This window comes from Camelina sativa, chromosome 6 (genome assembly GCF_000633955.1).
Source record: "Camelina sativa cultivar DH55 chromosome 6, Cs, whole genome shotgun sequence".
Lineage (NCBI taxonomy): Eukaryota > Viridiplantae > Streptophyta > Magnoliopsida > Brassicales > Brassicaceae > Camelina > Camelina sativa.
Window position 1 is genome coordinate 18336409 of NC_025690.1, and position 24455 is coordinate 18360863.

The 24455-nt window shown below is 37.6% G+C and overlaps 9 protein-coding genes and 1 pseudogene across 10 annotated transcripts in view; all 10 read right to left on the reverse strand.

Annotated features, from left to right (window-relative positions):
• LOC109133358 (MATH domain and coiled-coil domain-containing protein At3g58360-like) overlaps positions 1 to 242 on the reverse strand; it is a 6830-nt gene extending 6588 nt beyond the window's left edge. The window contains exon 1 of the mRNA XM_019246390.1: positions 16 to 242. Within this exon, the coding sequence (XP_019101935.1) occupies positions 16 to 242 (227 nt within the window). The remainder of the gene's footprint in view (positions 1 to 15) is intronic.
• Positions 25 to 1303, reverse strand: LOC104699211 (MATH domain and coiled-coil domain-containing protein At3g58360-like). The gene is made up of 3 exons (XM_019246521.1): positions 1120 to 1303; positions 849 to 1006; positions 25 to 594 (listed from the first exon to the last, which is right to left on the reverse strand). Exons 1-3 carry the CDS (start codon positions 1224 to 1226, stop codon positions 356 to 358), a joined length of 504 nt encoding a protein of 167 aa, XP_019102066.1. The 5' UTR covers positions 1227 to 1303; the 3' UTR covers positions 25 to 355.
• On the reverse strand, positions 1943 to 3235 carry LOC104792126 (MATH domain and coiled-coil domain-containing protein At3g58370-like). The gene is made up of 5 exons (XM_019246520.1): positions 3162 to 3235; positions 2900 to 3060; positions 2621 to 2793; positions 2477 to 2536; positions 1943 to 2347 (listed from the first exon to the last, which is right to left on the reverse strand). The coding sequence occupies exons 1-5, from the start codon at positions 3233 to 3235 to the stop codon at positions 1943 to 1945; spliced, it is 873 nt and encodes a 290-aa protein (XP_019102065.1).
• On the reverse strand, positions 7769 to 9737 carry LOC109125227 (MATH domain and coiled-coil domain-containing protein At3g58440-like). Its single transcript, XM_019246391.1, has 5 exons — positions 9683 to 9737; positions 9486 to 9597; positions 9226 to 9392; positions 8547 to 9097; positions 7769 to 8176 (listed from the first exon to the last, which is right to left on the reverse strand). The coding sequence occupies exons 1-5, from the start codon at positions 9735 to 9737 to the stop codon at positions 7769 to 7771; spliced, it is 1293 nt and encodes a 430-aa protein (XP_019101936.1).
• LOC104792127 (putative uncharacterized protein YGR160W) lies at positions 11040 to 14137 on the reverse strand. Of its 2 annotated transcripts, none has more exons than XM_010518181.2 (3): positions 12963 to 14137; positions 12189 to 12234; positions 11040 to 11865 (listed from the first exon to the last, which is right to left on the reverse strand). In XM_010518181.2, the coding sequence occupies exon 3, from the start codon at positions 11830 to 11832 to the stop codon at positions 11239 to 11241; it is 594 nt and encodes a 197-aa protein (XP_010516483.1). In that variant the 5' UTR covers positions 11833 to 11865; positions 12189 to 12234; positions 12963 to 14137; the 3' UTR covers positions 11040 to 11238. The 2 variants fall into 2 exon arrangements, with proteins under 2 accessions (XP_010516483.1, XP_010516482.1); XM_010518180.2 differs by having other exon boundaries at positions 12189 to 12314.
• LOC104699212 lies at positions 14755 to 16110 on the reverse strand (annotated as a pseudogene).
• LOC104792128 (MATH domain and coiled-coil domain-containing protein At3g58340-like) lies at positions 16659 to 19288 on the reverse strand. Its single transcript, XM_010518182.2, has 7 exons — positions 19040 to 19288; positions 18774 to 18937; positions 18266 to 18519; positions 17976 to 18100; positions 17743 to 17882; positions 17308 to 17501; positions 16659 to 17167 (listed from the first exon to the last, which is right to left on the reverse strand). The coding sequence occupies exons 1-7, from the start codon at positions 19147 to 19149 to the stop codon at positions 16784 to 16786; spliced, it is 1371 nt and encodes a 456-aa protein (XP_010516484.1). The 5' UTR covers positions 19150 to 19288; the 3' UTR covers positions 16659 to 16783.
• Positions 19638 to 21134, reverse strand: LOC109133498 (MATH domain and coiled-coil domain-containing protein At3g58440-like). Its single transcript, XM_019246886.1, has 2 exons — positions 20326 to 21134; positions 19638 to 20224 (listed from the first exon to the last, which is right to left on the reverse strand). Exons 1-2 carry the CDS (start codon positions 21127 to 21129, stop codon positions 19814 to 19816), a joined length of 1215 nt encoding a protein of 404 aa, XP_019102431.1. The 5' UTR covers positions 21130 to 21134; the 3' UTR covers positions 19638 to 19813.
• On the reverse strand, positions 21383 to 22305 carry LOC104699213 (MATH domain and coiled-coil domain-containing protein At3g58360-like). Its single transcript, XM_019246392.1, has 3 exons — positions 22196 to 22305; positions 21930 to 22093; positions 21383 to 21675 (listed from the first exon to the last, which is right to left on the reverse strand). The coding sequence occupies exons 1-3, from the start codon at positions 22303 to 22305 to the stop codon at positions 21383 to 21385; spliced, it is 567 nt and encodes a 188-aa protein (XP_019101937.1).
• On the reverse strand, positions 22794 to 24364 carry LOC104792129 (MATH domain and coiled-coil domain-containing protein At3g58440-like). The gene is made up of 2 exons (XM_010518184.2): positions 23482 to 24364; positions 22794 to 23380 (listed from the first exon to the last, which is right to left on the reverse strand). Exons 1-2 carry the CDS (start codon positions 24334 to 24336, stop codon positions 22970 to 22972), a joined length of 1266 nt encoding a protein of 421 aa, XP_010516486.2. The 5' UTR covers positions 24337 to 24364; the 3' UTR covers positions 22794 to 22969.

Genomic DNA, 24455 nt, shown 5'->3' on the forward strand with positions numbered 1-24455 from the left:
TCTTTGATTTCTTGCATCCGAGTTCCACCAGCCTCCTCTTTCTGCTTCTTTTCCGACAGCTCAACAAGTTTCTTCGCCAACCAATCAACCTTAAATCCAGCATCAGTCATGGATCTGAGTGCAGCAAATGCCTCGTCTATCTCAGTCTTGTGGAGCTCGTTAGGGGACTGGCGCAGAGTCTCAATCAGACTGAGTAACAAACTCATGTAACCTGTCCTAAGATTTGGGTTCTTTAAACGCATTTCAGATGCAATCTCTGGGTGCCTTTCAAAGATATTGCTCACAAATCCCACCTGAGAGTGAAAACACAAGTATCAAGAGAGCAGTTTTACACAAAAAAGGGTTTGTAGCATTCTTAATTTCTTACCTGTGAGGGAAGAAGTTGAAAGCCATTAAAATCCGTAGTTTCCATAATTGTTGAAGTTTCCTCTGATACATCTAAGCTTCCAATAACTTCAAGAACATCTATCTCAGCAACAATTCTGAGTTCTCCATTAACCACGAATCCGCTATCTCTGGCACTGATTTCATTTAGTGAAAACATGGACAGACGACCCCAGCGGGGAGACCGCGCATCAAACCACTTTTCTTCTTCTGTAAAAATCACAAACGACGACAGAACCTATATAAATCAGTTCACTAGCTAACACACACAGATAAAGCGCTAGCTACACCTGAACAATGCTTCTGTGGATCGATTGAAAACATCAACAACTTGTAAAAGGACTACTAGACTTGCAAAAACCATATTGGTTGACAGAAACAGCAGTCTTGTGTTTATGATACTGTCACTGAAATAAATTGGAGACAACATAGATTTAAGAGTAGTGGGAAGAAATAAAGCAGACCGTTTTGTTTGGAACGTTTAACAGCATTTTGATTAACAATATTGAGGAGATAACAAACGTGTCTTCTCCATCCAGGTGACAATGATTCATAATCAGCTACTTCCAAATACATGAACAAATAATCAGCGTTATTTCCCTTGGGATGGACAATTAAACGCCTGCATGAAACAATATGTAACAAAAAAAAAGAATCAGCAACACACATGCGAAAAGGATACTAATTAACACCCAAATCTAGCTACATGGACGAAAACATATGAAAAAACCTAACCACTTGCATCCACCGACGACGAATTGATCAGAACAAATTTTCCCAGTTTCGGAAGATGAGAAAGTCTTAATCGCCCAAGTGATCTTCTTAGCAAGTTGTGTTCCCATGGATCTTGACGGCGTTTCTAATTAGCTGTCAACCTAGCAGGAGGAACATGAAGAAAAGAAAAACCCTAGAACCTGAGTGCCACACACAACAACTTGTGAATCGGAGAATCAAACAACCATCTCGAGGAGTTTAATTAGGAAATCTCTTGAAAAAAAAGTAAAAATGCTAATTTGATTTGACTTTGACTAAAAAGCATATTCAGTAACCAAATTAATTACTATTCAAAATAAAAATAAAAGTTTATTTTTTCCATTTACGTTTTTGCTTCATTTTTTTTAGAGATTAAATTTGTTGAATGTTGAGTTATTTAATAGAAAATAAATTAAGTATTTCTAGTTTAGTAAGTTTAGGATTTAATATAAACAAACTACATATAATTTTTAAAATTACAAATCAGCTAATAAAATAGGAGAAGGAAACCAACAAAGTGAACTCTTAAAATGCCTACGAGTTCAAGACGTCAAACGAGAAAAGATCTAAATTATTCCAACAACAACAAAAAAATGGTTCACCACACTCTGTTCAGATACAGAGCAATTACTTTTTGATCAAGTCAACTCATTTGTCACTCCAACAAAATAAAAATTAATGATTCCACTAAAAACTGACGTCCAAAGTTTAATGAATACGAGATTCGGGGCCAAGTCGCAACCAAAACACCAACTCACCAAAGTATTGAATTAAAAACTCTCAAGGATTCTGATAACGTAAAACATCAGACAACATCATCGAACGAGAGTGGAACATTCGCCTCTGACACATCTGCGGTCTCTTTCTCCAGAAGAGCTTTCAGGTCTAAGCATCTCTGATTTAATCTGTGCAACTCTTCCTCCGTTTGATGCAGTCGAGCCTTACCAGTCTCCACTTTTTTCTTCTTTGCCTTAACTTCTGCAAGCTTCTTCTCCAACCAATCCAATTTAAAGCCTCCCTTTTCCACGTATGACACTGCGACGAATGCTTCTTCCAGATCATCATCAGAGAGCTCCTCAGGTAACTGGCACAACGTCTTAATTAGTCCTAGGAGGACATTCATGTATGTTGACTTCAGGTGCCGATTCTTAGGTCGGAATCTTGATGCAAAGTCTGGGTGTCTTTCAAATATACACTTCACAGATTCTACCTGTCATAGAAGATTTTAGAAATGACAATACTCTTAATGTAATATAATACATATGATCAAGACTTTTGTATTCTCTTTGAGATATCTAGAAATGACAAAGGGTTGAGCACTAATCTTAAGTCTTCTTACCTGTGAGGGAAGAACTTGAAACCCGTTGACATCAATGCTTTCCATTACTGGTGAAGTCTCGTTGAGAAAATCAATAGAGACTGCATCATTATCATCATCATCTAGCTTTATCTTTTTAAGAGGTTGGTGTTCCTCTTCAGATCCCTCTGATACATCTAACTTTCCAATGACTTCAAGAACATCTATCTCCACAACAATCTTGACTTCTCCGTTCACAAGAAATCCACCGTGTTTGGCATGAAGGTTGGGAAGTGGGATCATGGATGTAAAACCCGAGCCAAGGTTTCTCTGATTAAACCAATGTTGTTTCTCTGTTCAAGAAAGATAGAACTCAAGTCAAAACTAACAAATCACACAATGCATATATAACAAGAATCTTGCAGTAGCAGCACAAGTCACATTAGCGAGTTTATAAAAAATCACCTCCTCGTTGGGAGAGCTTTTCCGTTTGTTGGTTCACTATAGTTAAGGAGAACTGGGCGTATCTTTTCCATCCACAAGGCAATGATCTAGAATCATCAACCACAAGATACAGAGACAAACTGTTATTAAATTTATTTCCCTTGGGATAGGCCAGAAGATGCCTGCAAGCAAAAACACAATTGACAAAAGTGGATGTCCTCATGAACCTTAAATTGGACTAAAACAGTTGAGAAAACAACTAGTCTTTTATTTACTTACGTACCATTTGCAGCCACCAATCACGAATGGATTGGAATAGACTTTATCATATGGCAAAGAGGAGAAATTCTTAATCATCATCAGCTTCTTTTTTGGAATCAACTAATTCTTGAGTACTCCCCATTACAGACTCCTAGTAACCAAACTACGTACCTTTAAAACAATTCCATACATCCAAATTGATCACGTTATATACATACACCAGTGGAAACACATCTCGAGTAACCAAGTAAAAACCAAACCTAAAATTCCACTATGGACACTAAGTTAAGACTATAAATTCAAAACCAACCTGAAATTTCACTATGGATCACTCTAACTAAGTTAGACTATAAATTCAAAGGCAGTAAATCTTTATTTAAATTAGATTCCACTAGTAACACTTAGCCGCCATGTCAAGGTCGAACCAAACGCTTTAAAAACGTAAACTAACCTTGAAAATAGTAAATGAAAGGTTTTTCTAAGACAACAGAGACTAAGGGGGGAAAAAGGTTTTAGACTCTGAACTTTTACCCTGCAGCACTACTTCAAAACATCTACCTAGGACAGAAAAGAGAGAGAGAGAGAGAGAGAGAGAGAGAGAGAGATGAATGCAAATCTATTTCGAATAGGAAAGTGAATCACTTCTATATATCGCTTAGGAAACATGATTTTAAAGGCTAGAGTAACTATTGGCTTATATATAAGTTAAAATGATCAATAGTTTCCCTAAACATGACGATTAGAAATCGCTAAATAGGTAATGTACAAGGATATTCATAGTCATACTCTGTTGTTTCTCTTGTCACTCAGTTTCCAAAATTTCCTTGTGCAAAATTTAGGTTGTGAATCTAAACACTTTTACTATTCGAGATAAATTAGTTTGGATATGATCAAAGGTTAGAGTTTAGCTCCTATATTCAAGGGATTGCATATGTCTCATAGATTATATAATATGGTGTATTCGGCTAAGATTAATACAGTATAACAATTCCCCATCTCCATCTGTCCATCTTCTTATCCGTTATTCTCACATAAGCATAATGCAAGGTTTAAAATGTACATACATATCCGTGATCCATGGGACAAGAAGAGAGCGAGAGAGTCGTCATGAGCACAATGCGTTATCACAAAATGCCTAAGAAATAAGAACTCAAGACATCAAACTATAGAGGATATTTGGCAGACAAAACCTCTGGCCTTTATAATGGCCCTTATCAGAGGCCAGTTTTGGTGATCAGAAAACAGACAATTACATAGGCCAAATTCCAGTTCTCCAAAAAGAGTTTGTTCTATTCATCAGTACACTTGTTTCGACATATGAACCATTTGTTCACCAAAACCAAGGGACTCCCTTAGAAAATATTATGACAAAACAATAATTTATCTTCCAAAATTTAAAGAAGAGTATTTCTTTCTGAGCCAGAAGTATAAAATCAAACTAAAAGTTTAGTAGGATTTAAAGAACATCAAACAACATCATCGAACGAGAGAGGAACATTCGTCTTCTCTATGAAGAATTTCAATGTTCTCTCCACTTTTTGTAGACAAGACTTACCAATATCCACATTTTTCTTCTTTTCCTTTACTTCTTCGAGCTTCTTCTCCAACCAATAAACTTTAAAGCCACCTTGTGCCACGTCAGACACTGCAGCGGATGCTTCATCCAGATCATCATCAGAGATCTCCGCAGGCAATTGGCACAGCGTTTCAACGATTCCTAGGAGTACATTCATGTATGTTGTCCTCAAAGATCGTTTCTTTAAACGGACTTGTGATGCAATGTCAGGGTATCTTTCAAATATACGTTTCACAGATTCTACCTGAGAAAAGAAGAATACAAATATACAAGCTTTTAGGAGTTCTAGTTGTATGCTTACTAATCTTCAAGTTTCTTACTTGTGAAGGAAGAACTTGAAACCCATTGACATCAATGCTTTCTTTCAGTTCTTGAGTCTTGTTGAGTATATTATAAGACATTGACATCAATGCTTTCTTTCAGTTCTTGAGTCTTGACGACCGATTGGTTTAAAGTTTTGATATTTTGTTTATAACAGACATCTCTCTCTCTCTCTCTCTCTCTCTCTCTCTCTCTCTCTCAGAATGGGTTTAATCAAAAAGGTGAAGTATTGGATCGCCGAGAAGCCCGAAAAGAGGATTTCTAAACTTCAAAAAGCAATAGACCTTTTAAACAAGGTATGCATGTTTCATATGTAGTCGATTTGACAACCTTATTTCTCAAGAGATGTGAAATTTTGAATCATCCAATTTACACATATAAGAGATATAGCAAAGCAAAGTCTATATTACTGTTGGTTTTATTCTTATTTCTCATTGTATATGTATATCACTCACATTTACGTTCATCTCAGGCGTTGATCTCATTACAGAACATGAGAAATATTATCTGGATGAAGCTGCCGAAGAGCTTGAGGAAGCAAGCAAATATGGGGGCTATTTCGCATCGCGTACGTACCACCAAATCTTTTTTGCTTAATTGATGCTGTAACAAAATTAATGTTTGATTTTATTAATTCGCCCTCTTCTATTTTTCATGTTTGAACTTCAGAATGTATGAAAAATAAGGAGGAGTCCGATCGTAACGCAAACTACTTTACGAGTATGCGGCCCTTTGTTCTTAATGAGGTAAGGTCTTTTTCTTATTGAGTTATCTTAAGGGCAATTTGTATTTTTGGGTACACACACTCAAGGGACCTTTTTTTTTTTTCTTTTTCTTTTCACTGTTGCCCATTTTGTGAAACAGTTGGCTTCGATTGAACGTCTTAAAAAGAGAGAGATCAAAGCATTGCAAGATAGAGCTCTGACCAAACAAAAGACAACAAGGCCTTTCTGTTTATAACTTGGTTTTTTGTAGCTCTGTCAACATCTCTCTATCTCATAATCTTCTTATTTCCCATGCATATATATATTATGAATTAATGGCTTGTTTTAGTTGATGAAATTTCCTAGATTAATCTATCGATCTATGCCAAGTTAGTTAGTTATTGATGATTTTTTGCGTTTCTCTCTCCCTCTGGTACACTTAATCATAGACTTATACAGCACCCAAATCACTAAAACAAAGATGATTTGGGTGTAACTGTTATGACCAAATCATAAAACTCTACTAATGTTCTTGTAACTCCATGAACAAATTTGGAAACGAATAAGATTGCTTAACAAAGAGCAAAAAAAAATTACGGATATGCGGCCGCCTGTTCTTAAAGAAGTAGCGAGGTTTTCTTGTTCTGTTGATTTCCAGGCATTTTATTTTTACAGTAAAATTTTGACGCTTGTAAAACCGTTGGTTCAAAAGGAGTATAAAATCCCTTGTGCTGCATTGTTCAGTATCAAAAACATGGTAGCCCTAGAATGTCATTGTAGGATGTCGTCAAAGCTGCCAGGACCTGTCAGGATGATGATAAATTTCTCAGCAATGCATCCTAAGTCTTGACTCATTGTGACTTGATACTCAGCTATAACTACGTTTTACGTATTAAAAGAATAAAAATACCAATGTGCATTTAAAGGAGTCTACGTCAAGGCAGTTTGTTCGGCCGCGGACTCTTCAAGTGCCACAATCCAAAACAGAGTACTCTGTATGTCTGATACTTGAGTACATATAAGAGAGAAAGAAGCAGAGGAAGTCAACAAACCTTGAGGAGAGCGAAGTCGGTGTGACAGAAGGTTAGCAGAGGAAGTCAACAAAGCTCTACATGATGAGCTGGCGAAGGGGAGCAGAGACTCTAGGCGTAACAGAGTGTTTGCTGTTGCAGGCTTAGGATATTAAAATAAGAAGATAAGTGATTAACAGAGTGTCCCTTGATCAAAAAAATCAGTTTCCAAAATACAAGATAAAACGGACGAAACTGGTTGTAAATTTGTGATGATCGTTTCTCTCTCTATACCGATTCCAGCTGGCGAACACGATGGGGAGATCAAAGAAGTAAAGCAAAGTGGAGAAGTTTTCAAGACCCAAAGAATTCGCTTCTCCACTTCCTCCATTACAATACGATGAAAGAGCTAGGATTCGCAGTCGAACTGTGTTAGCACGAGAATACAACTAAACCCTAGATCAATCGACAAAACAGTCCTAGCTCGTGTTTAGGGTTTAAACTTTCAAGTATAATTTAAAACCCTAAACACTAGAGTAGGACGATAAATAATTTAACCCTAGAGGCTATAGGGAACTACATTATGGCGCACACCCAAATTCGTTTATATACGTTATTCTTTTCTTTTTTTTGATGATAATTCTTATTCTTATTTATATTTACTAACAACAATTTAATCTGTGCTGAATTCAATATAGGAGCGGAATGAGATTTGTAACTAAACATTATTATTATTATACTATAGTTATATATCTTTTTTTAAAAGTATGTAATTATGTTTCATTACATGCATGCGTGATAACAATTCAACTTTATTGCATCCTGCAAAACCTAATCTCACTTTGGATTTCAAATGTTTCAAGGTAGATATGCTTTTCACGTTAATCTCACTAATTTGTCCCACTCCACAAAGAGAATAAAAAAAAAAACTCAAGGCTACGAACTTGTTAGAAGAGATTTATTCCGAGACATCAAAAGACAAGGATTGACCAATTATAACTTTATAAGGCTATAGGAATCAGCAAACAACATCGTTGAACGAGAGAGGAGCTCTGGCAGCCAAAGCCTCCACCTTTTCCTTGTGCAGCTGAGATTCAAGATCCAAGAACATCTCTTTCAGCTTCTGCAACTGTTCCTCCATCGTTTCTAGCCGGGCCTTACTACCCTGCTCCATTTTCTTCTTTTTACAGATCTCATACAGCTTTGTCTCTAACCAATCCACCTTAAAGCCGGCATCAGTCAGATCAACTAGTGTGTCCTCTGCATTGCTCAGATCATTCTCGGAGAGTTTTTCAGGCGACTGGCACATCATCTCGATGAGGCTAAGGAGTGCATCCATGTAAGCTCTTCTGATATGTTGGTTCTTTGGACGGAAGTATATAGCTAAGTCTGGGTGTCTTTTGAAGATATAGCTTACCGATTCAACCTGCTTGCAAGAACAAAGTGAACTATATTGAGAAAGAGATTGTCACATTCAGTTTCCAGTTGAGAACTATCTCTCTAATAACAATAAGAAGATCAATTGAACTATATTGAGAACGAGATTGTCACATTCACATTCAGTTTCCAGTTGAGAAAAAACAGAGAATGAAAAAGTGGAAAACTTCTCAATTATTCTCGACAATTTTGCCGTACGACATTACACACAATTATATAGAGTGCTACGGTCGTACCCGTTCGTTTAGTAACAGAAACAACGCAACTATCTAACATACACCCATTAATACACATACACATATCTAAGTATATATTAAACATGTAGCATACGACCGAACTCAATTATCACTAACACTTACCTGGGAAGAAAAAACCTCAAACCCATTGACATCCATTGTTTCCTTTCCTCCTCCTGTGGCAGTGTTAATCCCCAAGGCATTCATTTGGTTCAAAGGACTAATGCCACCACCTCCATCATCATTAACAACAGGAGATGAAGCATCATCATCTGCATCCTCTTGGGATGCATCATCATCCGAACTCTCTTCAGATGCGTCATCATCATCATCATCGTAATCATCATCTGAACTCTCTTCGGATGCGACAACATCATAATCATCATCCGTACCGTCATCATTATTTAACTTCTCTTGAGATGCAGCATTATCAGTTTCTTGCGCCACTTGGTGACAAGGAGAGTCGCCTTTGACAGAAGCTTCTTTGCTATTCAGAGATGCAACCATCTTCACAGGTTCTAATGGTACAACAATGGCTGGTAGAACGTTTACTTCAGCGACGATAGTGAGCCTGTCATCCACCAAAAATCCTTCCAATTTATTACGAAGTTGGTCAAGGGCCAAGAAGTCTACAAATCTGCTGAGACTCTTGCAATCCATAAAGCATTCCTCTCCTGTCATTATTTTCGAGAAACAAAAATATTTTGATAAGGATCACAAGCAGAGTCATAGTGAAATCAAAAAGATATATATAAGAAGGAATCATCATCACGCATAGCAGAAACACTATTTGCAGTTTTACCTATTACTTTGTTATATTGAGGGTTAACATTGACAAGAGTGATGCGATATTTCACTTCTCTTCCCTTTCCTATAAAGAGAGATCCAGGCGCATAATAAAGATCCACGAACAAGCCGTCAACATAAGAACCATCTTTCATAGCTCCTCCGGGATAAGCACAAAGACGCCTGTTCCAAAGCAAAGTCACACACATATCTAAAAAATATTCCACACAAAAATATATATATACTATGTACGAACAAATCGTTTCTCGCTTTTACCAATTGCAACCGCCGGCCGTGAAGGGAGGAGAGTGGCGGTACTTTTCATCTTGAAAGGATGAAAGATTTTCAAAAACCCAAGTGAACTTCTCTTGCATCTTCGAAACCGAACCTGATAACATAATCATCAAAAGGTTATCGCCAAAGCAAGAAAAGTAAAAACCCTAATTCCCAAGTAAGTTTGTGAACATACTTACGTGCTTCCAAAGTCCAGTGTGGTAGGGTTAGGAAAATATTATAAGCTTTCACCATTCCATATTTTCGTATAAATAGACTCCGAAATAACCATATTTCATTAGGCCCTTTCCCTTTTTTTTTTTTTTAATTCAAAGTCGGTTTCCGTTTTTTTTCCTCTCAACCGAACTATAGTCGAACCAAAAAGTAAATTTAATAAAACTAAACCGAACTACAATCTAACCAAAAATAAGTTCGTTAATTGAACCAAAAGTGTCTTTTCTTAGCTTCAAAACTTACTTTGAATATTCAAAAAAAGAGCTTCCCTCCAATGTGAATAAACAGTTGTCTACATCTTAGAAGCAAGATACGTGTCCATAACATGTGATGTGCCGATATAAAATCCATCATAAATATCTGTTAACACTCTCCATCTTCCACCTACTCAGTTACCTAATACTCGGTTTGATTTACCGAGCCAGCAAGGGAGTTCTGTGGTAGTATAATGTTAGAAATGTTTAAAAGAAATTATGCAAAATAAGAAAAAAATGAAACTGTAAATTGTAATTATAGTACATTTTATACAAAAACACAAATATATTACATTATAAAAACTTTTAAACATATCAAAAAATCACATTCAAGAAAACAGATCACAAAGACACATTCAAGAAAGAAGATTTTCTGTAATGTTTAGTCTCCAAGCTCAGCATCGTATTACCCTCTGCACGATTGAATACATGAACACATATAGATCAAACCTTTCACTGATGGAGATCACACTATCATTTAATGCTAGAATTATAATAAACTCTTATACTGCAGTATCGTTTTTATTTCATCGAGGTAGAGAGCTATAACGCTTGCGGGGCATAAAGTTTTAACTATTGGTGCATGCAAAGCTAATAATTCACCAGGTATGAGGAATCGTAAATAGGTAAAACAACATTAATGGAATACGGCTACTTATTTTTCTTGTCACTCAGTTTTCATATTACAAAGTTAAAGACAATTATATAAAAAGAGATGAAAATATTTACGACCAAATAAAATTAAACATATAAATATCTTGGTAAGGTTAATATAAACAGAGAATGGAGAAGAAACATAATGATATCAGCACAAATCGTAAACAGAGTACTCTGTTTCTCACCCAATCCTTCACCAACTCCATCTCCTTGTCTTAAAATCTTCCTTGATAAAAATACCAAGTGGTCATTGATCTAGTGGTAGGTAGGTAGTAAGGCAATATCGGTTCAAAACATTGAAAAGTTTTGTCCTCTAAGTTTGAGGGTAGCTTGGGTTTGGATGGTCTAGTGTTCGGCCAAGATAAAGTACGGGTTTCGAATAGAAATATCCTGGTTAATCATAAAACATGAATGAAAAACCCAACATATCCCTTCCTCTCATCAACTTCAACATATACCATCCTTTTACATCATAAAAAGCCAAAAAAACTTGAACACAAAAACCCTGAAAACTTGAACGTACACTTTTAATTTCCTTCTGTACGTAGCTTGGCTTCAATATCCAAATCCAGCTACTTCATCTGTTGCTAAAGCTAGCTTTTCATGTAACCCTATTCAACATGATCCCAATCCTCTTCATATCCGTAGCAATCTTCTGAATAATTGCCGTCATAATCCCAGTTTTCATAAGAATAGCAATCATCATCATGACCAGAATCCTCTTCATATCCATAGCAATCATTGGTGTCTTCATAACCCCACTCTTCATATGGATAGCAATCACTTAAACCGTCTGCATGAGCATCATCATCATGATCAGAATCCTCATCAGATTCGTAGCTTTCACTTGTGTCCTGATCTTCAGATTCGTAGCTTTCACGTGTGTCCTCTTCAGATTCATAGCTTTCACTTGTGTCCTCTTCAGATTCGTAGCTTTCAGTTGTGTCTTCTTCAGATTCATAGCTTTCAATTGTGTCCTCTTCAGAAGTATCATCATGCTCTGAATCCACTTCATTTGCATAGCAATCACTCAGGTTTTCTGCAAAAGTAAAATTAAAATCCCAATCTTGTTCATATGAATAGTAATCACTTATGCCCTCTCCATAAGTATCATGAACATAATCGAAATCCCCGCCATCACTGCTGTGGTAATCAAGATCCCAACCCTCATCATAAAAATCATAGTAATCACTCCAGTCCTCCATCTGGACAAAAGGAATCAATCTCTTGAGCTCAAACTGCAGGAGAAAGAAGAAAAGAAGCTAGAGTGAGGATCAATACTTGCTTTAGGACAATATAAGTAGCAACAATGATCAGAGATAGAACAGTTAAAAAGAGAGAGGAAGCTTCAATTGATAAAGATTAGTCCTTCAGAAAAGCATGATTAAAGTGTGTAAAATAGTATTCCTATGATGCATGCCTCCAACAATATACTCAACTCTAAAAACGGTAAAAAAGAAAGTCACTTTGAATGATTAACACACACACAGATCCGAAGTCAGTGTTGCATAAGAACAACGGTGGCAAAAAAAGAAAAAGAAAAAGAAGAAGCTATGCTTACTCTTGCAGAGTCGGCTAGGGAGTTCAGTCTTTTGAGAGAACTCTACCTGCAAACGTATAGATATATGACGAAGATGCATGAGTCTCGAAGAATGGGAACAGTCTTTTCCCCTCGTGACTTGATACTCTGCCATAATTACGAATTAAAGCGAACGTGCATGAAGAGTATGAAACAGAGAATTAATGATTCTTTGCGAATCAAACCAACAAGATGCATTAAAAACAGAGAAAAAAAGTGAGTGTTCAGTATTTTTTCTTACTGCATTCTGCAAGAGATAAATTATGAAGAACATATAGTATAATGAATCTCGAAAGAGGGGGAGAGAATTTGAACAGCCTTGACTCATCGTGACTAGTCGGTCATAATTACGTATTTAAATGATGGAAGTACTAATGAGCATACGCCCCATAGATTGTACACCAAAAACCTTACTATTAATTTGTAGTAATCGATTATTTCCAGTTGGCGAACACGAGGGGTAAAAAAGGAAACCTCTTGACTGCAACTCTTCAATTACCATCCTCTGTTCATACTCGCTAGTCCCTACCTTTATATTATCAAGTATCATATCCTTACTCCATATGATTACCTCAACATCACAACACTTTGATATGCTAAGACAAGAACAAACTATATTGGAACAAGAGTGCGAGACTAAAAATTGAACAAAATCGGATATATTCGCAGGGTATTAAACAGCTGAGGTTTCCATATCAGGATCAGGCAAGTTCATTCTATAAAAAAAAGGAAAAAACAAGATGGATTCATTCTTACCTGTGAAGAAAAAACCTGAAAACCATTAACATCCATGGTTTCCTCTACTTGTTTAATTTCCTTGAGCAAATCATTGAAAGATGCCACATTTGTACGTCCTGTATCACCAATTTCTAGAAGAATGGGAGATGAAGCATCATCATCATTTGGACCCTCTTCAGATGTATATCATCACCAGCTGAGCCCTCTTCAGATGCATCATCATCATCATCTGACACCTCTTCAGATCTCGCCATCATCATCATCATTCCGATACGAACCCTCTTGATCAGATCCATCATCATCACTTAAAACCTCTTGACTTGTATCGACACCAGGATTGTTTTGAGAGACATCATAGTCTACATTCTCTGGAAATCCACTGCAATCTCATTTTTTTTGCACCACTTGACTTGAGGATTCTCTCTGAGATTTACTGACAGATGCATCAAAAGCTTGATTTCCTCCTTTTCTGCTCAGAGGATCAGTAATCTTCACAGGTTATGCTGGTAAAACAATAGCTGGAAGATCGTCTAATTCAGCGAGGATAGTAAGTTTGTTATTCACTAGAAATCCTTCATCCTTCTCATGTAAGTGACACAAACTTTTTACAACCCCAATTCTTTACATCAAAAAACAGAAAAGGAGACAAATTTGCCGCATCATGTCAAAGTGATCTAAATCATAAAGAGCAATAAACAAATAAAAATCCAAACTTTGCACAAAAATGTACTCAAACAGATATAGAGATTCTACACTATAAGGCTCAAATGTCATACGACAAGCGCTAATGACCACAAAGATCAAATCTTTTCATAGCTCTGACCTCTGAGGAATCAAAATTTAAGAAAAGTAACCGAAAAGCTGACTGTCCCAAGAATTGCTTGCAATCGTCAACAAAAAAGAACCAAGCAAAGAGTCGGAGTATATGAAAACAGATACCCAATACTTGGCTTGATTTGCCCCAACCCTAATTCACAAGAGTGAGGCTAAATTCAACTTATCTTTTCCATCCTGAAGGCAAAGATTCGCAAGGACAAGTAACCATGACTCCTGAGTAGCATCTCTCGTCTTGCAAAGAAGAGAACTTTAGCAAAACCCATGTGTATCTCTTCGCCATTTGCTCACCCATTAACACGCCGAAGAGAAGTTATCGCCAGTTCACGAAATCAGATAACCCTAAAAACTGATTCGGATGCCCAACCCAACCAACCAACTCGGTGACACACGAACACTGTCACTGTCATATTTGTAAACCAAACCAAACCAAACCAAACTTTATTCTAATTCTCATTAAACCAAATTAAACCGAAGTGTTGATCAGTGTTTTTTTTTATTAACATTTTGATTTGAAGTAAATCAAACAAATTTAAAAGGATCTGAATCAAGCTAAACCGAACCACAATAAATTCCGATTCCAAACCACTACTTGAACCAAACTCAATTCTAAATAAATAAAAAACAGTCTTTTTAACTTTGAATATTCCAAAAACCAGTTTCCCTCCAGTGTGTAATTACACATTTGTAGTGATGATGTGTCGATTCAAAATCCAGTAATAAAGGGATGCTCATTTCAAACCCTCGTCAATGAACTCCAAGAGAGCCTAAAGATCGTTTCAAGATCAATGTAACAAAACACTAGGTGATTTAGTTTGCCGTCAAGAAGAAACTCAGTGAACAACAACAAATTTGGTAGCCGAAATTTCAAAAGACCAAAGCAGTCACAAATTAACATAAGTTCAATTAGAGGAAACCAGCGGAGAAATAAGATATACCAAACCACCAATAGCATATAATAAGAACTCTGAAGTGATCAAACAACATCATCGAATGACAACTGAGATCTGGTAACGGACAACTCTTCCTTCTTCTTCTCCACTAGAGCATCAAGATCTGAACATTTTTGCTTCAGTTTCAGTAAATCGTCCTCCATTTCTTGTAGCTGTGCCAATTCATACCGTTCTTTCTCCTTCTTTTCTTTAACTTGGTCCAGCTGCTTCTCCAGCCAATCCACCTTAAACCCCGCATCTTTCACATATGCCAGCGCAATGTCTGCTTCAACAATATCTTCATTTTGAGAGCTCCTCAAGTGACTGGCACAGTGTCTCGATTAAGCCTAGCAGAAAATTCATGCATATTTTCCTCAGATGTTGGTTCTTTGCACGGAATTCGACTGCCATGTCTGGATGTCTTTCAAATACACGGCTCACATAATCCACCTGCGAGTGAAAAAGATAAAGGAAGTAAGGATACAACAGAGAGAGCAACCTCTTGTGAAGTTTGCACCATTCTTAAGTGATTTTTTTACCTGTGAAGGCAGAACTTGAAACCCGTTGGCCTCAATGCTTTCCTTCCCTTGTTGAGTTTGGTTGAGTGAATCACTAAACTTGGCACCATCATCTAGCTTCTTCATCTTGGTTAGTGATTCGTACGCCTCTTCAGGTTCCTCTGATGTGCCAATAACTTGAAGAACTTCTACATCTGCAACAATCATGAGTTCTCCATTTACCAGAAACCTTTCCTTCTCATCATAGAGTTTGGTAAGGTCAAGCATATCTGAAAAACCCCAGCCCAAATGCTTCTGATCATACCAGCCATGCGTTTCTAGCAATTCGTTCCAAATAGTTAGCCAAGATCGAACAAAGTACTACTACTTGACATAAACATTAAACCAGAAAGAAAAAAAAAATTACTAGTACTTAGACATTAGTGTTCACAACTTAATCTATCTGACAAGGAACACTGAAATTTGAAATCAATTAGTTAGTTAGCAGCAGAGTGAAGTTTAAGAATCACCTTTAATCACTGAGTGTTCTCCCACAACCTGTTTTACTATAGTTAACCGAAATTTCACGTATCTTCTCCAGCCAGAAGGCAATGCGTCAAAATCAACAACATCAAGATATAGACACAAATAATTATCATTTCTTCCCTTGGGAAAGGCACAAAGACGCCTGAAGAAAACAAGCCATGGATGATTAGATTCAAAATCTAAATTAAAAAATAGATAGAAACACGCTTGAAAAAATTAACTTCTATTCTTCTTAGTTCTTAGTTCTTACCATTTGCAGTCACCTATCATGACTGGAACAGAATAACACTTGTCACATTGCAAAGAGGAGAAGTCCTTTATCACCCAAGCGAACCTCTTAGTGACTTGCTTTGCCATCGGTCGATATACTAAAAGCTTTACTCCTCAAATTAAACTACAAGACCTGAAGAAAAAAGAGAAAANAAAAAAAAAAAAAAAAAAAAAAAAAAACCGCTTTGAATGATTATCACCCCACACAACACACACACAAATCTGAAGTCACTGTTGCAGAAGTGCAACGGAGGCAAAAAAAGAAGAAAGAAGAAGCTAGGCTTATTGAAAGTCGGCTAGGGAGTTCTGTCTTTTGAGAGAATCAAGAATATATATATTGTGAGATTTTGTCAATACGTGATCTTATCTAGTTAAGAAGGTTTAGCATTCTGTGATAGTAAAATAAGCCTTTGAATGACTCCTGAACTCTCATCTCTTTACAGGAGCCAGTCAATTAATGCCTTATGGATGGAGAATATGAACAGCCTTGGATAAATTAGCCATAACTACGAATTAAATAATGGAAATGGCAATTTATGTTAAAGGAGTCTACGTAAAATTAATAGGTTCAGTCACAGTCTCAAGATTACTTTGTCATCAAGATTCATACCATGTGAGAATTCTGCAACGAGATCTAACAAATTTGGTAGCTGAAACATTGATAAATCAGCCGCAAAAGACTTTTCTCCGCACAAAGTGACAACTTCGGAAATACATAAGAGTTCATTAAGAAAAACTCTTTATCTTAAAACAAGAATGATCAAACAACATCATCGAAGGAGAGAGGAGTTCTGGTGGCCGACAACTCTGCCTTCTCCATCTCGAACTTGAGCTTCAAATCATGAAGCTGTGCCTCCAGTTCTTGCACTCGGGCCTCGCAAGACCGCTCTTTGTCCTTCTTTTCTTTTACTTTGTTCAGCTTCCCCTCCAACCAATCCACCTTAAATCCCACATCTTTCAAGTATTTTAGTGCAATGTCTGCTTCCTCCAGATCTTCATTGGAGAGCTCCTGAAGTGGCTGGCACAGCGTCTCGATTAAGCTGGTAAGGAAATTCATAAATGTAGTCCTCAGATGTTGGTTCTTTGCACGGACTTGTACAGCCATGTCAGGGTGTCTTTCAAATATACGCCTCACAGATTGTACCTGCAAGTGAAAGAAAAGAATATCAAAACCCTATCATACAAGTTTTTTGGAAAGCAAAATCACACCATCATGTATTCAGGTTTGACATTTTATTAAAAATAAAGAATACAGATTTGAGATATAATCTTAACTTCTCCTACCTGTGAAGGATGAACATGAAACCCATTGAACTTTTTCAGGGGAATGAAATCATCAAAAACATCTGATGTGCCCAGAACCTCAGCAATAATCGTTAGCTCTCCGTTTACCAAAAAACCACCGTCTTTCGCAAGGACCTCTGAGGGAATTGCATAACCACAGGAAGGAGACTGCTCATCAAAGCAATGATCTGACTCTGTAAGCATGCCAGAGATAATATTTTCATCCAGTGAGAAGATATCAAATCTAAAACCATGAATTTTGGGCAAGAAACTTGAAAACTCTGCCATCAAAATCAAACATCTTGGAGCAACATCATATGACTCCAGGCCAAAACAAGTCACATAACAAATATTCTATTTTCATTGAAGTGAATGTATATGTGTTATACTATAACTTGCGATGACTTGGAGGAAGAAGTAAACTGAATCACTGACCTTTCAATATGGATAGGTTTTCAGATAGTTGATTTACTATCTTTAATCGAACTTTTACAGCTTCAGAAGGCAATAATTGACAATCAGCAATGCACAGAGACAGATACAAAAACACAAGGTCACATTCAGCAAGAAGATGCCTACCGTAGAAAAACCACAAAAGAAATTAATATGAATCACCAGAACCGACAAGGGCGTAAAAATATTTGCAAGAAAAGTTTTTTACTGAATACCATTGGAGGCCACCGATCACGAACGGATCAGAATAACACTTGTCAGAATTAAAGGAGAAGTTTTGAAGCACCCACACGAACTCCTTTCCAACTTGCTTCGCCATTGATGTGATCAATGGTTCTTCCTAGCAAACAAATACGCTCTTTAGCAAACCTAAGTTCAACACTTAGAGAACTAGCACTTAGAGAACTAGCTAGGTCCAAAATTCATATAATATAAGTAATATCCAGGATAGCCGGATCCGGATATTCTAAAAAAGGCCGGATATCCGGATCCGGCCCAAGCCTACCTGTGAAGGAAGAATTTGAAACGCAGTGACATCCAAGCTTTCTTTCGTCTTGGTCAGCAATTTGGATGCCTTTTCGGATTCCCCTGTTACATCTAATCCGCCAATAACAGATAAGACCTTTATTTCAGCTACAATCATGAGTTCTCCATTTACCACAAACCCGCTGTTCTCTGCGAGAAGTTCAGTAAGGGGTATCATGGATGTAAAACCCCAATAGTAGCGAGGAGGAATCCCATCAAACCAATGCTTTGTTTCTGTAACATCACAAAATGGATTTGATACCATTGCTTAATGTACACACCAGATTTAAGCACAACAAGAACTATGCACCAATGGATGGGAACTTCAATGTTCAAAGCTTAGCACAAAATATTAGAGCTAACCTAAACTACCTAGAGATCCAATGTAGACAAATGTTAGAGCAACAAATAATAACAAGACTCACGGATAATGATTCGGTATTAAACAGAAAATGAATCAAGTAGTGATCAGCCATAGAAAGAATCACCTTCCCATACTGAGAGTTTTTTCGAAAGTTGGTTTACTACTGTAATGCAGAAATAGGCTTTTCTTCTCCACTCAAACGTCAATGATTCACAATCAGCAACATGCCCCAGAGAAAGAGACAGGTATTCGACGTCATATTTCTTGAGACAGGATGCTAGAAGTTTCCTGTCAGAAAGGAAACCAAATTAAGAATCAGAACAACTCTGGAGGATATCAAATAAACCTATATGCCCCAAATCAACAGTGAAAGATACATTATCTTCTTACCATTTGCAGCCACCAATTACAAATGGATCAGTAAAAATTTCCTCAGATTGCAAAGAGGAGACATTTTGTATCACCCAGACGGCCTTCTGATTAACTTTCTTCTTCCCCATCAAAGTTCACTGTCGACTAAAAGGCATATTATCAACACTCTCAATAACAATTTTTACTGTACTTAAAGCACTCTTTATAAAACGGACAGAGTCTAAAGAGGTTAAAGATTTTAGAGGATGGATGGTTAAAGGATTACTACCCTTCAAAGTCGAGTAAAAAAAAAAAAAAAATCATTGAATTTATGAAATTTGAAGGGAGAAACGGGAGTGGGAATGGCCTTATTGGAAGAAAACAAGCCGCTTTTTTCTTCTTTTGTTGTTGATTCCCAAGAATAACTTTTCTCTACCATTGATTCCCAAGGAGTTTTTACAGTATAATATCGCTTAGGAAATATGATCTGAGGCTAGAGTAACTATTATAGTCTCTATCTCCTCCACTCCTGCCAGTGAATCCTCCCCTGTATTCATTTGTAGCAGAGTAAAAGCAAACGTCGAAGCCCCAAAAGCAGAGAAAATGGAGTTATGGTCCAAATCCTGCAAAATTTAAATCCTCAGACGTACATTTTAGTTGTTCACAAGTTTTGAAATAGTTACATTTCAGGTTAATTTCACTACTCAGTCCCATTCGACACAAGACTTAAAGAATATGAACTTGAGACTTGTTCTGAGGCATTATAAAAGAAAACGAAGAGTCACCTAACAAGGCCACATTAATCCTAACAAATCAGCAAACAACATCGTTGAACGAGAGAGGAGCTCTCGCAACCAAAGCGTCCACTTTTTCCGTCTGCAGCTGAGATTCAAGATCCAAGAACAATCGCTTCAGCTTCTGCAACTGTTCCTCCATTGTTTGTATCCGGGCCCCACTACCCTGCTCCATCTTTTTTTTCTGATTGACCTCATCTAGCTTTGTCTTCAGCCAGTCCAACTTAAAGCCAGCATCAATCAAATCAACAAGTGTGTCATCAACATTGCTCAGATCATCCTCTGAGAGCTTCTCTGGTGACTGGCACAGCATCTTGATGAGGCTAAGGAGTGCATCCATGTAAGCTCTTCTGATCTGTTGGTTCTTTGGACGGAAGCCTATAGCTATGTCTGGGTGTCTTTTGAAGATATGGCTTACCGATTCAACCTGCTAGCAAGAACAAAGCGAACTATATTAGGAACAAGACTGTCATATTTATTATTCACTTTAGATATTTCTATCTAATAACAGAAGATGAGTCCAGCTCTTACCTGGGAAGAGAAAACCTCAAACCCATTGACGTCCATTGTTTCCTTTACTGGTCTAGTCTCCGTAAGCATATTATCAGAAGTCCCAGTAACAGATGCCATGGTAAGCCCCCTACAACCATTTTCTGCTGTTTGAGAGGCATCCTCCAAGGACTTAACTTGGTCTAGGGAACTCCTGTTTCTAGCACTATCCTTTGAAACAAAAGATGAAGTATCATCATCGGCATCTTCTTTAGGTGCATCACCATTATCACAGTTGGAAAACTCAGTCTCAGCTGCCACACTGTTAGAGCTTATACCATAATTTCCCACTGAACGAGAAACGTCCTCCGAAGCATTTGATTGGCTCAAAGAACTTATGTCCATACCTCCATCATCTGAAACAGGAGATGACGCATCATCATCATCATCTTCTGAACCCTCTTCAGATGCATCATCTTCATCTGAACCCTCATCAAATGCATCATCATCATCCATACCCTCTTCAGATGCATCATCATCATCATCAAAATTCTCTTTAGATGCATTCTCAGAAGCTTCCGCCACTTGGCAAGAAGAGTGCCCCTGAGATCTGCTGAACGATGTGTCAGAGACTTGATTTCCTTCTTTACTGCTCAGAGGTTCAATAATCTTGACAGGTTCCTCTGGTACAACAACAGCCGGAAGAACCTGTACTTCAGCGAGTATAATGAGTCTGTCACTCACCATATATCTTTCACATGGATCAAGAAGTTTATCAAGGGGCAAGAACTCTTCAAACCCCCAACTGTTATCCTTTGCATCAAAACTATATTGCCCTCCTGTCATGTCCAAAAAAGCACAAGGAGAAAATTTGGTCTCNATAACACTTGTCAGAATTAAAGGAGAAGTTTTGAAGCACCCACACGAACTCCTTTCCAACTTGCTTCGCCATTGATGTGATCAATGGTTCTTCCTAGCAAACAAATACGCTCTTTAGCAAACCTAAGTTCAACACTTAGAGAACTAGCACTTAGAGAACTAGCTAGGTCCAAAATTCATATAATATAAGTAATATCCAGGATAGCCGGATCCGGATATTCTAAAAAAGGCCGGATATCCGGATCCGGCCCAAGCCTACCTGTGAAGGAAGAATTTGAAACGCAGTGACATCCAAGCTTTCTTTCGTCTTGGTCAGCAATTTGGATGCCTTTTCGGATTCCCCTGTTACATCTAATCCGCCAATAACAGATAAGACCTTTATTTCAGCTACAATCATGAGTTCTCCATTTACCACAAACCCGCTGTTCTCTGCGAGAAGTTCAGTAAGGGGTATCATGGATGTAAAACCCCAATAGTAGCGAGGAGGAATCCCATCAAACCAATGCTTTGTTTCTGTAACATCACAAAATGGATTTGATACCATTGCTTAATGTACACACCAGATTTAAGCACAACAAGAACTATGCACCAATGGATGGGAACTTCAATGTTCAAAGCTTAGCACAAAATATTAGAGCTAACCTAAACTACCTAGAGATCCAATGTAGACAAATGTTAGAGCAACAAATAATAACAAGACTCACGGATAATGATTCGGTATTAAACAGAAAATGAATCAAGTAGTGATCAGCCATAGAAAGAATCACCTTCCCATACTGAGAGTTTTTTCGAAAGTTGGTTTACTACTGTAATGCAGAAATAGGCTTTTCTTCTCCACTCAAACGTCAATGATTCACAATCAGCAACATGCCCCAGAGAAAGAGACAGGTATTCGACGTCATATTTCTTGAGACAGGATGCTAGAAGTTTCCTGTCAGAAAGGAAACCAAATTAAGAATCAGAACAACTCTGGAGGATATCAAATAAACCTATATGCCCCAAATCAACAGTGAAAGATACATTATCTTCTTACCATTTGCAGCCACCAATTACAAATGGATCAGTAAAAATTTCCTCAGATTGCAAAGAGGAGACATTTTGTATCACCCAGACGGCCTTCTGATTAACTTTCTTCTTCCCCATCAAAGTTCACTGTCGACTAAAAGGCATATTATCAACACTCTCAATAACAATTTTTACTGTACTTAAAGCACTCTTTATAAAACGGACAGAGTCTAAAGAGGTTAAAGATTTTAGAGGATGGATGGTTAAAGGATTACTACCCTTCAAAGTCGAGTAAAAAAAAAAAAAAAATCATTGAATTTATGAAATTTGAAGGGAGAAACGGGAGTGGGAATGGCCTTATTGGAAGAAAACAAGCCGCTTTTTTCTTCTTTTGTTGTTGATTCCCAAGAATAACTTTTCTCTACCATTGATTCCCAAGGAGTTTTTACAGTATAATATCGCTTAGGAAATATGATCTGAGGCTAGAGTAACTATTATAGTCTCTATCTCCTCCACTCCTGCCAGTGAATCCTCCCCTGTATTCATTTGTAGCAGAGTAAAAGCAAACGTCGAAGCCCCAAAAGCAGAGAAAATGGAGTTATGGTCCAAATCCTGCAAAATTTAAATCCTCAGACGTACATTTTAGTTGTTCACAAGTTTTGAAATAGTTACATTTCAGGTTAATTTCACTACTCAGTCCCATTCGACACAAGACTTAAAGAATATGAACTTGAGACTTGTTCTGAGGCATTATAAAAGAAAACGAAGAGTCACCTAACAAGGCCACATTAATCCTAACAAATCAGCAAACAACATCGTTGAACGAGAGAGGAGCTCTCGCAACCAAAGCGTCCACTTTTTCCGTCTGCAGCTGAGATTCAAGATCCAAGAACAATCGCTTCAGCTTCTGCAACTGTTCCTCCATTGTTTGTATCCGGGCCCCACTACCCTGCTCCATCTTTTTTTTCTGATTGACCTCATCTAGCTTTGTCTTCAGCCAGTCCAACTTAAAGCCAGCATCAATCAAATCAACAAGTGTGTCATCAACATTGCTCAGATCATCCTCTGAGAGCTTCTCTGGTGACTGGCACAGCATCTTGATGAGGCTAAGGAGTGCATCCATGTAAGCTCTTCTGATCTGTTGGTTCTTTGGACGGAAGCCTATAGCCATGTCTGGGTGTCTTTTGAAGATATGGCTTACCGATTCAACCTGCTAGCAAGAACAAAGCGAACTATATTAGGAACAAGACTGTCATATTTATTATTCACTTTAGATATTTCTATCTAATAACAGAAGATGAGTCCAGCTCTTACCTGGGAAGAGAAAACCTCAAACCCATTGACGTCCATTGTTTCCTTTACTGGTCTAGTCTCCGTAAGCATATTATCAGAAGTCCCAGTAACAGATGCCATGGTAAGCCCCCTACAACCATTTTCTGCTGTTTGAGAGGCATCCTCCAAGGACTTAACTTGGTCTAGGGAACTCCTGTTTCTAGCACTATCCTTTGAAACAAAAGATGAAGTATCATCATCGGCATCTTCTTTAGGTGCATCACCATTATCACAGTTGGAAAACTCAGTCTCAGCTGCCACACTGTTAGAGCTTATACCATAATTTCCCACTGAACGAGAAACGTCCTCCGAAGCATTTGATTGGCTCAAAGAACTTATGTCCATACCTCCATCATCTGAAACAGGAGATGACGCATCATCATCATCATCTTCTGAACCCTCTTCAGATGCATCATCTTCATCTGAACCCTCATCAAATGCATCATCATCATCCATACCCTCTTCAGATGCATCATCATCATCATCAAAATTCTCTTTAGATGCATTCTCAGAAGCTTCCGCCACTTGGCAAGAAGAGTGCCCCTGAGATCTGCTGAACGATGTGTCAGAGACTTGATTTCCTTCTTTACTGCTCAGAGGTTCAATAATCTTGACAGGTTCCTCTGGTACAACAACAGCCGGAAGAACCTGTACTTCAGCGAGTATAATGAGTCTGTCACTCACCATATATCTTTCACATGGATCAAGAAGTTTATCAAGGGGCAAGAACTCTTCAAACCCCCAACTGTTATCCTTTGCATCAAAACTATATTGCCCTCCTGTCATGTCCAAAAAAGCACAAGGAGAAAATTTGGTCTCATCAAATGATCTAACCATACTGCAACTGAATATAGAGACTTGGAAAAAAAAATCAAACTTTGCATAAAAATAAACTCAAAAACACACATATATATGATAAAGCATTAAAAACCAAGAGGAGAGATTCAGAGAGCTTA

Excerpts from the sequence above, each read along its gene's own strand:
- LOC104792126 (XM_019246520.1), bottom strand. The coding sequence starts at position 3,235 with ATGATTAAGAATTTCTCCTCTTTGCCATATGATAAAGTCTATTCCAAT. Across the intron at positions 3,061-3,161 it reads GTGATTGGTGGCTGCAAATG|GCATCTTCTGGCCTATCCCA; the intron begins GTACGTAAGTAA and ends TTTTGCTTGCAG. Across the intron at positions 2,348-2,476 it reads TTCAAGTTCTTCCCTCACAG|GTAGAATCTGTGAAGTGTAT; the intron begins GTAAGAAGACTT and ends CTTCTATGACAG.
- LOC104792129 (XM_010518184.2), bottom strand. The coding sequence starts at position 24,336 with ATGGTTAGATCATTTGATGAGACCAAATTTTCTCCTTGTGCTTTTTTG. Across the intron at positions 23,381-23,481 it reads TTGAGGTTTTCTCTTCCCAG|CAGGTTGAATCGGTAAGCCA; the intron begins GTAAGAGCTGGA and ends TGTTCTTGCTAG.
- LOC104699211 (XM_019246521.1), bottom strand. The coding sequence starts at position 1,226 with ATGGGAACACAACTTGCTAAGAAGATCACTTGGGCGATTAAGACTTTC. Across the intron at positions 1,007-1,119 it reads GTCGTCGGTGGATGCAAGTG|GCGTTTAATTGTCCATCCCA; the intron begins GTTAGGTTTTTT and ends TGTTTCATGCAG. Across the intron at positions 595-848 it reads TAAACGTTCCAAACAAAACG|AAGAAGAAAAGTGGTTTGAT; the intron begins GTCTGCTTTATT and ends TGATTTTTACAG.
- LOC109125227 (XM_019246391.1), bottom strand. The coding sequence starts at position 9,737 with ATGGTGAAAGCTTATAATATTTTCCTAACCCTACCACACTGGACTTTG. Across the intron at positions 9,598-9,682 it reads ACACTGGACTTTGGAAGCAC|GTTCGGTTTCGAAGATGCAA; the intron begins GTAAGTATGTTC and ends TTATGTTATCAG. Across the intron at positions 9,098-9,225 it reads TCAATATAACAAAGTAATAG|GAGAGGAATGCTTTATGGAT; the intron begins GTAAAACTGCAA and ends AAATAATGACAG.
- LOC104792128 (XM_010518182.2), bottom strand. The coding sequence starts at position 19,149 with ATGGGGAAGAAGAAAGTTAATCAGAAGGCCGTCTGGGTGATACAAAAT. Across the intron at positions 18,520-18,773 it reads AAAACTCTCAGTATGGGAAG|AAACAAAGCATTGGTTTGAT; the intron begins GTGATTCTTTCT and ends GTGATGTTACAG. Across the intron at positions 17,883-17,975 it reads GTGATCGGTGGCCTCCAATG|GCATCTTCTTGCTGAATGTG; the intron begins GTATTCAGTAAA and ends TTTCTACGGTAG.
- LOC104699213 (XM_019246392.1), bottom strand. The coding sequence starts at position 22,305 with ATGGGGAAGAAGAAAGTTAATCAGAAGGCCGTCTGGGTGATACAAAAT. Across the intron at positions 22,094-22,195 it reads GTAATTGGTGGCTGCAAATG|GAAACTTCTAGCATCCTGTC; the intron begins GTAAGAAGATAA and ends CCTTTCTGACAG. Across the intron at positions 21,676-21,929 it reads AAAACTCTCAGTATGGGAAG|AAACAAAGCATTGGTTTGAT; the intron begins GTGATTCTTTCT and ends GTGATGTTACAG.
- LOC104792127 (XM_010518181.2), bottom strand. The coding sequence starts at position 11,832 with ATGGAGGACTGGAGTGATTACTATGATTTTTATGATGAGGGTTGGGAT.
- LOC109133498 (XM_019246886.1), bottom strand. The coding sequence starts at position 21,129 with ATGACAGGAGGGCAATATAGTTTTGATGCAAAGGATAACAGTTGGGGG. Across the intron at positions 20,225-20,325 it reads TTGAGGTTTTCTCTTCCCAG|CAGGTTGAATCGGTAAGCCA; the intron begins GTAAGAGCTGGA and ends TGTTCTTGCTAG.